Raw genomic sequence first — 11678 nt, forward strand, 5'->3', positions numbered from 1 at the left:
GAGAGTCCAACAAAAAAAAAAAAAAAAAAAAGAATTTAATACAAATATGCCTTTAAGCAAAAAAATGAATATAGGTTGGTCAGTTCATTCCTGCTGAAAACCCCCTGTGGGCTTCCCATTGCCACCAGAGTCGAGTCCTCTCTGATGCCTTCTGCGCTGGTCTCCTCTCCTCCCACCTCCCTCCTCACAGCTACTCCCGTGGCTTTCTCTGTGCCCCTCGAGCCTGGTAAGCTGCTTGCTGTCCTGTGTCATACTCTGGCCTTTTCTTCTCTTAAGAACACTTAACCAGGTCAGACACGGTGGCTCACAACTATAATCCCAGCACTTTGGGAGGCTGAGGTGAGAGGATCGTCTGAGCCCACGGGTTCAAGACCAGCCAGGGCAACTTGGCAAAACCTCATCTCTACAATAAATCAAAAAATTAGCCTGGCATGGTGGCACATGCCTGTGGCTCCAGCTACTTGGAAGACTGAGGCAGAAGATTTGCCTGAGCTCAGTAGGTTGAGGCTGTGGTAGCTGTGAGTGTGCCACTGCATTCTAGTCTGGGCAACGGAGTAAGATTCTAACTCAAAACAAAAAACAAAAAAACAAAAAAAAAACCACTTAACCCAGCCCTTCCCACGTCTGCCTCCCGACTTAGCTCAGATAACTTAGAGGGTATCTTCTGACTGCCTGAGCTAAAGCCCCGTGCCCTGCCTTTACCAGATGGCTGCTGAAGACCTGGAATTGCCTTACTCAAGTGTGATAACTAGTTTCTTGTCTGTCTGGTTTGTCTCCAGGCCCTGGCATCCAACTCTGTGATAGACTCACAGCGCCGGGTGGGGCATTTGGATACATTTTTTCTTTTAAGCAAGCTGAGCAGGTGCTTCAGTAGAAAACTGAGTTCATATAAACCTTAATGGGCATGAAATTCTGGAAACTAATATAAAGCATAACAATGCCGGGCTCGGTGGCTCAGCCTTAATCCTGTGCCTTTGGGAGGCTGAGGTGAGTGGATTGGGCAGGCGAGACCTCATCTCTACAACAAAAATCAAAAAATTAGCTGGGCATGGTAGCACACACCTGTACTCGGAAGGCTGAGGTGGAAGGATCGCCGGAGTCCAGCAGGTTGAGGCTGCAGTGGCCGGGAGCGACCACTGCACCTCCAGTCTGAGCGACAGAGTAAGACTCCAACTCAAAAAAGTAAAATAAAATAAAGCATGACATTAAGCAAAGTTACAGTTTACTGCTTGATTACAGCACATTTTCTGTTTGCCTAGTTTGTTGATTTCAATTAAGCGTCAACAGGGCAGCAGTTATTCTTGATAATGGTACCAAGTGACTTAAAAAACAAATTGCAAAATGATTTTAAGTTTTAAAACCATGTGATCTTGTAAAATCTGATACTGTACTAAACAGTTTCTCAGAAGTGAAAGTTATTTCCACAAAGAGATGCCCAGCCCCTCCCCCCCCCATTGCAGCACTGAGATTTCTCCTGGATTATGTGAGTGAGAGGGAAGGTATGGAATAGAGTTTTCCTCTCATTGTTTAGGTGACAACTACACTACACAGTTCTGGAAAATGTTTAAAGGTTGCATCTTTTTAAATTTTATTTACTTATTTTTTGAGTTGGAGTCTCACTCTGTCATCCAGGCTGGAATGCAGTGGCATGCTCCCGGCCACTGCAGTCTCCACCTGCTGGGCTCAGGTGATCTTTCTGTCTCAGCCTTCCAAAGTAGCTGGAACTGCAGGTGCACACCACCACACCCGGCTTATTTTTTGATTTATTGTAGAGACGAGGTCTCACCAAGTTACCCAAGCTGGTCTCAAACCCCTGAGCTCAGGCAATCCTCTTGCCTCTGCCTCCCAAAGTGCTGGGATTACAGGCTTGCCTCTGCCTCCCAAAGTGCTGGGATTATAGGCTTGAGCCACCATGCCCAGCCGGACATGTGTATTTTTTAATGCTCCCGGCTCCAAGTGACCAGCCATGTCGGGATCTGATGTGCTGGGGATCTCATCCCTGTCTCCGCCCAGGCTTCTTGCTCCAACTTGCTGTTTGCAAGGCTCTAGGCACGTATGTTTACCTCAGATTTGTTGTAGGGTTTGGTGAAAACACTGGAGGGGCCTTGGTTTGTTTATTTATTTTTTGGTTGGAGTCTCACTCCTTCACCCAGGCTGAAATGCGGTGGCACACTCAACAGCCATCGCAGTTTCCACCTGCTGGGTTGAGGTGATCCTTCCGCCTCAGCCTTCCAAGTAGCTCTAACTACAGGCATGTGCTACCATGCCTGGCTAATTTTTTGATTTATTGTAGACATGAGGTCTCTCCATGTTGTCCAGGCTGATCACAAACCCGTGGGCTCGAGCATTCCTCTCACCTCACCCTTCCAAAGCGCTGGGATTATAGGCGTGAGCCACTGAACAGCCTGGGGCCTTGCTTTAAATATGGTCTCACTTAGGACATGCCTTCACACAGACACAGCCGTGGGGCCCAGATACCTGCAACTGGGCCACTACTTCGTATCTTAGACCTTGACTATGCATTGGACATTATTTTACAGATACATTTCAGGGTGACGTTTTAACGAATCAGGGTGTAATTTTAAATTGTCCAAGAAATATGCAATTTAGTAGTAAGCTGTAAGTTATAACTTAACAAAAGGTATTGCCCCAGAAATAAGAAATTGTGGAGTAACATCTCAGAATATGATACCAGTTGCTTGTGACAGAAGCCTGTTTTTTGTCAGTCACCAGGCCTGTTAGAACTGTGTTCCGATTAGTTTTCATGTGTTTTCCCATCTCCCTGCCTCTGCCCCAGGCCAGGTGCCCCTATTTCCCGAGGCACCTCCTGTCCTCCCGCTAGCCCACAGCCCGTGTGCTCTATAGGAAACCAATGGAGAGCACTGTCACCCTAATCCTCAAGTCCACGCTCTTCCTCCCGGTGCCCTCAGGCCAGAGTCCACATACCCTGGCCCTTCCCTAGGCCCTGTCTGGTTGGCCCCGCCTGCCTCTGACTTGGCTCCAGTTCCGCCCTCCCCCACCCTCTTGCCCCCAACTCCTGTGTTGGACTTCGCCTGCCTGGCCCGCCCCCACTGTGTGCTGTTGCTTCCTGTGCCTGGAAGCCGCTTCCTCCCCCCCACCTGATCAGCCTCAGGCTGCTTTTCCAGTCTCAGCAGAAACCTCTCTTCCGGGGCAGCCTTGCCCTCGCCTGCAAGCCGTGCAGCCCCCCACTCCCCCACGAGATGTGCTCACAACCCTCTGCACTGTCATCCCTGAATTGCATTCTGTGGAATCACCGGCCAGTTGCGTCCCCTTTTGGACTCTCAACCGTTTTATTCACTGGATCTGCACCACAGAGCTCAATGCCTGGCACATTGTGGATGTTTATTCAATATTTGATGATTGCTTTTTCCATGCTGGGAAATGGAGAGGTCTGAAATTTGAATATTGAGTTTGCCTAATCCTTTTAAAGTTGCCAGGTCTATTTCATTTAACCATTGTGATCTAGTACAGGGGCTGGCAAGTGAAGGCCTCTGACTGTTTTGTAAATAAAGCTTCCTGGAGCCCAGCCAGGCCCATTCATTCCCTTGTGTATCGCCTGTGCAGCTTTGCAGGAGGGCCTGGGTGGCTGTGGCCCCTAAAACAGGCACTGTCTGGCGCTCAGGCCCAATACTTTCAGCCTTCTGGCCTTCTTCTTGTCTACCTCTGAATGGCAGCTGGGCGTCTTCTCGGGCTGTCTTGGAGATGCCCATCACTGTCGTGCCTTGTAGTGTGTGGGGACGCAGTGGAGCTGGTGCAGAGTTTTGTGCTTTCTGGTTTGCCTTGTACTTGCTGTGGGCTTTTTTCTTAAACTGTGCTGGCCGCTCCCGAGCGAATCCTTACCCCTTGCTCTGTGTGACCTGTGCCCCTCCGTGAGCTGAGGAATGAGATCACGAGGCTTCTCTGAATGTTTTAGAGTAAGCAGTCTGAGGAAGGCCTGCGGGGCTCCTGCATAGGGTGCAGGTGCTTTTTGCCTGTAACAGAGTAAAATGCCCCCACCTGCCTGTTAAGAGGCTTTCGGGTGGGTCCTTGCCTGTCTGTGAGCAGAGACCGCTGGCTGCAGGCCAGCATGGGACCAAGAGGCTCTGCTGTACCCGCCACATCCTGTGCTGGTGTGTGGCTCTGAGTGGATGCAGAGAAGGTTGCCGGGAGTCAGACTTCCAACCGTCCGCCTGGCGCTGGGGTCAGTGCTCGGACGGACATGCCCAGGTAGAAAGTCGCTCCACACTGTGGACACTCACCTTTACACTCTGATGCCCTGTGCCCTGGCTGCCTGCCAAAATATGTCCTTTCCCAGTGGCTGGAAACTGATTAGCTAGATGGGTGAACAAAGGTGCCTTTGTACTAGGGCATATTGCTTTTGGGAATTAGCAGAGAGCATTCAAACGAAGTCTGGATGGGATGCCAAATTATGCAGATTTGGGGTTTTTGGTCAGGTTTCCCATGAGTAGGTATATAGGCAACTAGATTTTGTTCTCAGTTTGTATGGTCAGGAATTTTCCTTAGGAATGTTATGTAGGCTTTCATTGTTGACCATTTTAAAGCTGTATATATATGTATATGTATATATATATATTTCTTTTTTTTTTTTTTAAGAAAACACATTAGTAGAAGCTCTTGATAGGTTTTTGGCTAAATTTTGCCAAAAGGATTCTTATATCAATGGATTTATTTCCAAAGCCATATTATAAACGCATTTCTGTCTCTGTAAGAACCCAGTGTAAACACTTTTTTGAGTTGGAGTCTCTCACTCCTTCGCCCAGACTAGAGTGCAGTGGCATGCTCATGGCCACCCCAGCATTGACTTGCTGGGCTCCAGTGATTCTTCCGCCTCAGCCTTCCAAGTAGCTGGAACTACAGACGTGCACTACCATGCCCGGCTATTTTTTATTTTATTGTAGAGACGAGGTCTTGCCAAGTTTCCCGGGCTGGTCTTGAACCTGGGGCCTGCGGGCTCAGGCAATCCACTTGCCTCTGCCTCCCAAAGTACTGGGATTACAGGCTGAGCCATGGAGCCCACCCCGTAAACTCTTTATAAATGAAGATAGTAGTGTCCCTGGGGGAGAAAATGTCACCAAAAAAAAAAGGCACCCTTCACCTAGTATGTTTATCTGAAAGGAGGTTGTGAAGAGTGTTCATACAGCCTCAGAGAAGAATTCTCCAGCTCCCCACTCTGATGCACAGTTGCCACTTGGCATTCGTTATGTGATCTTGGAGGCTGCAGGCCTGGGAAGGAGACCTGGCTCAGCTCTTTCTCTGCAACTCATGCTGTGCCCTTTGCCTCCTGGTCTGTAAAACGAAGGTGAAACCTGACTGATAGGCTTAGGTTGGAGCCAGGGAAGATCACCACGCCCAGCACAGAGGCAGGGAGATGTGTCAGTGTCCCTGCAGCCGCAGCTCAGACCAGAATCTCAAACTGTTTCCTTTGCAGAGGGGGAGGCCTTTTGTTTATTTTATTCTTATTGTGATTTGTTTTTATCCTTGGAAATTGAATTTTTAGCTTATCCTCATTCCAGTTATTTTTGAAGATTCGATTTCAACTTTTGTTCCTGTTGCGATTTCAACTTTTTCTTTTTTAGCCTCTCATTCTCTGATGAGATGTTTGAGTGTAGACTGTCTTCCTAGCCATATAGTGTAACATAGCTGGTGTTAGGTGTTCGGTTTTCCCTTAGTTTATATCAGATTAGAAATTGGTAGTTTTAGAAATGCATTCCTCCACCCTCAGATTTGGCCCAAACAGGTTTTTGTTGTTGTTTAATTAGGTGGAAGCATTTAAAAAACAGGATAATTTTTTTCTAAAAACAAAATCTGACATGAAAAACATCTGCCTGCAGCTATGGCCATTTAAATGAGGCGAGGCAGGAGGCGGGACAATGGCCCACGCCTGCAGTCCCAACACTCTGAGAGGCCAAGGAGGGAGGACACTCCTGAGCCTAGGAGTTCAAGACCCGTTTGGGGTACAGAGCAAGACCCTGTCTCTACAAAAATAAAAAAATTAACTGGGCACAGGAGGTGCATGCCTGCAGTCCCAGCTTCTTGGGAGGCTGAGGTAAAAGGATTGTCTGAGCCCAAGAGGTAGAGGCTGTGGTGAGTCATAATCTTGCCGCTCCAGCTTGGGTGACAGATTAAGACTGACTCAAAACAAACAAGTAAGAGGGATCTCTCCAGTTTGCCAGAGTCCCTACTGTATGTCACCACCACTGAGACAAAATGGTGGTTTTCACACAGTGAAGAAAAAATTTAAAAATTTTATCCTTTGCCTCTTTTCAAAATGAAATGCTAACGCCCCAGAAAACTGAGGGAGAGAGGGCTTACTTGCAGAAAACCAGTGAACCTGTGTCCAGTATGCACTGCGCCACGGTCATTGCCTGTCTGCCTGCCACTAGTGCATCAGGTGTGTGGTAACTTGGCTCTCTTGATCTGCCTTGGGAATCAAGGGTCCTGTTTCACGTCTTTAAGCTGAATATGATAAACATGAAAGTTGTAGTTTTTTTAAACTAATGAAGGAAAATATATTGTAAGTAGCTGCTTTAAAGTGATATTTAAGAATGTGTTGCCGGGCTTGGTGGCTCAACCTGTAATCCCGCGCCTTGGGAGGCTGAGGTGAGTGGGTTGCCTGAGCCCGCAGGTTCAAGACCCGCCTGGGCAACTCGGCGAGACCTCATCTCTACAATAAATCAAAAATTAGCTGGGCGTGGTAGCGCGCGCCTGTAGTTCCAGCCACTCGGAAGGCTGAGGTGGAAGGATCGCCGGAGCCCAGCAGGTCGAGGCTGCGGTGGCCGGGAGCGGCCACTGCACTCCAGTCTGGGTGACAGAGTGAGACTCCAACTCAAAAAAAAAAAAAAAAAAAAAAAAAAGAATGTGTTGGTGAGAGCTGTCAGAATTCCATCTACCATATTGAATGGTTCACAGCTAATGAATTTGAACATTTGGAAGTTTTACAACATGTATTTGCGAGGGCCACCTAGTGGCTTCTGCTGGCGTAGCCTCTCACTGTACCACATGATGGTCTGGTCAGAATCAGCTAATTCGCTAAAGTTGTTCATGCACCAGATGTACTTGAGTGTCCTTTCTGTGCAGATTCAACTACAGGTGAATGGGCGCTTGCACAGCATTTCATAATTGTTTTATCTTGTTTTAAACAGAAGAAGCCGACTATAGTGCCTTTGGTACAGACACGCTGATCAAGAAGAAGAACGTGCTGACCAACGTGCTGCGTCCTGACAACCACAGGAAGAAGCCACACATAGTCATCAGCATGCCCCAGGACTTCAGGCCCGTGTCCTCCATCATAGACGTGGACATCCTCCCAGAAACGCACCGCAGGGTCCGGCTCTACAAGTACGGCACAGAGAAGCCCTTGGGCTTCTACATCCGGGACGGCTCTAGCGTCAGGGTGACCCCGCACGGCCTGGAGAAGGTGCCGGGCGTCTTCATATCCAGGCTCGTGCCGGGAGGTCTGGCTCAGAGCACGGGGCTACTGGCTGTCAACGACGAGGTCCTGGAAGTGAACGGCATCGAAGTCTCAGGGAAGAGTCTCGACCAGGTGACGGACATGATGATCGCCAACAGCCGCAACCTCATCGTCACGGTGAGACCCGCGAACCAGAGGAACAACGTCGTGAGGAACAGCCGGGCCTCCGGCAGCTCCGGCCAGTCCACGGACAATAGCCTTCTGGGCTGTCCGCAGCAGGCCGAGCCCGGCTTTGAGCCAGGGGAGGAAGACAGTGATGAGGAAGACGTTGTCATCGAAGACAACGGCGTGCCGCGGCAGATCCCGAAGGCCGTCCCTCCCGCCGAGAGCCTGGAGTCCCTCACACAGATAGAGCTCAGCTTCGAGCCTGGGCAGAATGGCTTCCTCCCAGCCAACGAGGAGAGCTCGGCACCCATAGCGAGCGGCACCAGCACAGACTTGGAGACGTGTGCCCCAGAGCAGAAGCTCTTGGAAGAAGACGGAACAATCATCACGTTGTGAAACCATCCGCAGAATGTTTTCTGAGGATGCTGTGGGGACTTGTTAGTTTGGCTACTTAAAAGCATGTATACCTCTGGACCAGGGATGTGGGATAGGCCTGAGAAAGTGAGATTGCAGGCTTAGAGTGTTAAGAAAAGAGTAGCTTGGTCACTGTTCGTGATCTTGGGTGAGTCAGAGGTGAATTCAAGTCTAAAACAAAGGGGCCTTTGCTGGTGGGGTTGTATGCTGCTGTTTCTGTCTTGGACAGCTGGATGTTAGAGCACATTCTCGGCGCTGTGTGAGGGGCTAGGCCATTTCTCTTGGAAGTGGTGTGTACTTAACCTGCTGTGCAGAGCCCGGTTCATCTTTCCTTTAACTGTATTTTAAAAATTCTAATGTGAAGAAGTCTGATTCTGTCTCTCGGTACATTGGGAACCCCAGTTCTGTGTTCCCCATATTTAATTTAATTTAATATAATTTTCGCTGTTGTTGTTCCTGTCTTACTAATGGTAGCACATTTTCTCAAATGCATTTTTTTCCTAGTTTCTAAGACACTAGACCCCTTGGCTGCATTCAGGAGCTGCCCACCTGTTACAAGCCTCACAGCTGGTTCCTGCGCGGGTTGTGGAAGCTGTCCTTTGCCCATCCCATAGCTGTCACGTTTGCAGACTGATTCCATGTGGTATCATCTATGTCCTAAAGGCTGTTCTGTTGACTCTGGAAAGACAGGAAGGTTCCTCCTTCAGCCTCTTCTGTCCTTGTTCGTTGAAGTTGTTCCCTTTGTTGTTTATGTGTTTTGTTGGTTGCTTTTCTACTCTTTTAGTGTATTCAAGTATGAATCATTTTGGATAAAAAAAATGCACCCAAATTAAGAGTTGTTTTTTTTTTTTTGAGTTGGAGTCTCACTCTGTCACCCAGACCGGAGTGTAGGGCTGCTCCTGGCCACCGCAACCTCATCCTGCTGGGCTCCGGTGATCCTTCCGCCTCAGCCTTCCAAGTAGCTGGAACTACAGGTGCGCGCTACCACGCCCGACTAGTTTTTGATTTATTGTAGAGATAAGGTCTCACCAAGTTGCCTAGGCGGGTCTCGAACCCGCCATCTCGGGCAATCCACTCACCTCGGCCTCCCAAAGCGCTGGGATTACAAGCTGAGCCACCGAGCCTGGCCAGGAGATTTTTACACAGGACAAGCGTGCACTTTTTATACAAAGAAAAAATTGGGTTTTCCTTCCATGGGTTCTAGAAACACTGCCTACGCTTTATGAAAAATGCATAGTATTCACCTATGACAGGTCAGGCGTCGTTATTAATTGTGTGAGGCTATTTATTACTCCTTTCCACTTAGAGCAGGTTAAGAGTACGGCTGCTAACTTGCATCCTTGCCTGACTTCATCATAAGTGTGCACAAGCACAACGGTATGCTTGTATATAGAAACTGAGGACATTATGGGTCCGTAAGTCCCCAGTGGCTTATGGAGAGTTATTTATTTATTAATTTTATGTTAGGGCTAGTCTGAATTCCTTTTTAACAATTGCGTGCTATGAAGACTCAGATGACTCCGTTTTGAAGGATGTTTTCTTTATATGGTAAAATAATGAAGTCTTGATGAATTGAAGATCCCTTGACTCAGAACACTTTCATGTATTTTGTTCCCGTTACCACTCAGCATATTCTCAGTGAACTGTTACTGACTGCACAACACCATGTAGCACCACGGGCTTTGTGTTGAATTCACCAAAGCCCTTGCATTTCTGTACCACTGCTTTTCAGTGTCATCCTGGCTTTAACATTCTGTGAGTTACTCATTTGACTCTTGAGTGGCAAAATAACGCTAGTATGTAGAAGGATAAATTTCATTTATAATACCAGTGGTGCAGGGGTTCAGCATTTTAAGTAAAAATATTTCACACACTACCTCTCTCTCTCTCTCTCTCTCTCTTTTAACAGAGTTTTAACATCTGAACTTTTCTCTTGGGGGAAAAACTACTTCAGGGCTTGACTTTTTGTACGAACTTTAACTGTAAAATGCAGATTTATCTTGTATGCATTCTCGGAAATGGAAATCAGAGCTGCTAGTGCTTTTTATTTTACTTATCCTGTTAAGGGTATATGTTAATCGTGTATTCAGCTTAGATCTCTGTTATTTAAATTATTTGATCAAATAATTGATTACTAGACATATTGTAAAACCAACAGATCTTGGTTATACAATAAAATATCAGTTTGTTGGTAGTCTGAATCAGTTATTTCAAGTGCACCTTATTAACAAAAATATCAGTGGATCCAGTGTAAAATTTATAGTACTAAATGTCAAGCCTAACTGTGAATTTTGTTCTGTATCTTAAGTAAACTTATGATAATGTTCTCAAGCTATCAACAAAATATATGTACTTTTGTGAACTATGAATTTTCTAATTAAATTTTACATGCTATAACATGATTTTTACATGAATGATACTTTGTTTAAACTATCAAATGTCAGTATTTTACTACAATTTTATTATAAAATGTACATTATCACTAAATGAACTTTGATTTTAAAAATCAAATTAGCTTTAGTTGTATATTATTTTTTACAAATAAAGATAGACTTGCATAAAGGCTACTTTCTTGTTTGAAGTGATATGAAAAGTCACCCACCAATACTTACCTGGCACCTATTACGTAAAATAGGTAGGGAGAAACTTCTAAGTCACAGCAAGGTTCTTGCTTCCTTAACTAAAATTGTTAAAAGGTGAACACCAAATCGTGTAAGTTTATGGCAGTGGCGTTGAAATCACCATATAGCCATGAGCAGGAAGGTAACACAATGTCGTTGGCTGACATCATGGCCCATGCCTGTAATCTCAGCACCTTGGGATATGATTGCCTGAGGTCAGGAGGTTGAGACCAGCCTGGGGAGCAGCACATCCACACCTACAAAAAATAGAAAATTTAGCTGGGCATGGTGGTACACACCTGTAGTAGTCCCAGCTATTCAGGAGGCTAAGGCAGGCGAGTCACTTGAACCCAGGAATTCGAGGCTGCAGTGAGCTATGATGGCACCATATACTCCAGCCTGGGCAACGGAGTGAGACCCTGTCTCCAAAAAATAAGGCTGGGCATAGTGACTCATGCCTGTAATCCCAGCACCTTGGGAAGCCAAGATGGGAGAATTGCTTGAGTTCAACAGTTCAAGACCAGCCTGGGGAACGTAGCGAGACCTTGCTTCTATAAGACAAAAAATAAGTTAGCTGGGCGTGCTGTCTGTGCACCTGTAGTTCCAGCTACCTGGAAGGCTGAGGAGAAGGGATCGCCTGTGTCCTGGAGCTCAAGCCTATGGTGAGCTGTGACCATGCCACTGCACTCCAGCCTGAGCAACAGAGACCCCAACTCAAAAATAGTAATGAGAAAATGTAATTAATCCTGATAGTGTGAAAGGCTATGCATGATACTCACCCAAAGTTATCTTTAACGTTGTTAAGATTATTTGAGGTGGCTTTTCTTTTTTAAGAAACTTGCTTATGGCAGGTCTTTCTGCCATGAATCTTCTTTTTTTTCTTCTTGCTAATAAACTCTTTTAAAACTTAAAGCTGGGCTTGGTGGCTCAGCCTGTAATCCCGCGCCTTTGGGAGACTGAGGTGAGTGGATTGCCTGAGCCCACGGGTTCGAGACCCACCTGTGCAGCGAGACCTCATCTCTACAGTAAATCAAAAAATTAGCCGG

At 46.8% G+C, this 11678-nt stretch overlaps 1 protein-coding gene across 1 annotated transcript in view; it reads left to right on the forward strand.

Moving 5' to 3' along the window:
• The window catches only part of PARD6B (par-6 family cell polarity regulator beta), a 64018-nt gene extending 55189 nt beyond the window's left edge, over nt 1-8829 (forward strand). The window contains exon 3 of the mRNA XM_021710104.1: nt 7164-8829. Coding sequence (XP_021565779.1) covers nt 7164-7993 — 830 coding nt within the window. The 3' untranslated portion in view covers nt 7994-8829. The remainder of the gene's footprint in view (nt 1-7163) is intronic.
• Nucleotides 8830-11678: the final 2849 nt, after the last annotated feature.

The sequence above is a fragment of the Carlito syrichta genome, unplaced genomic scaffold (assembly GCF_000164805.1).
Source record: "Carlito syrichta isolate Samal-C Ts95f unplaced genomic scaffold, Tarsius_syrichta-2.0.1 Scaffold288108, whole genome shotgun sequence".
Lineage (NCBI taxonomy): Eukaryota > Metazoa > Chordata > Mammalia > Primates > Tarsiidae > Carlito > Carlito syrichta.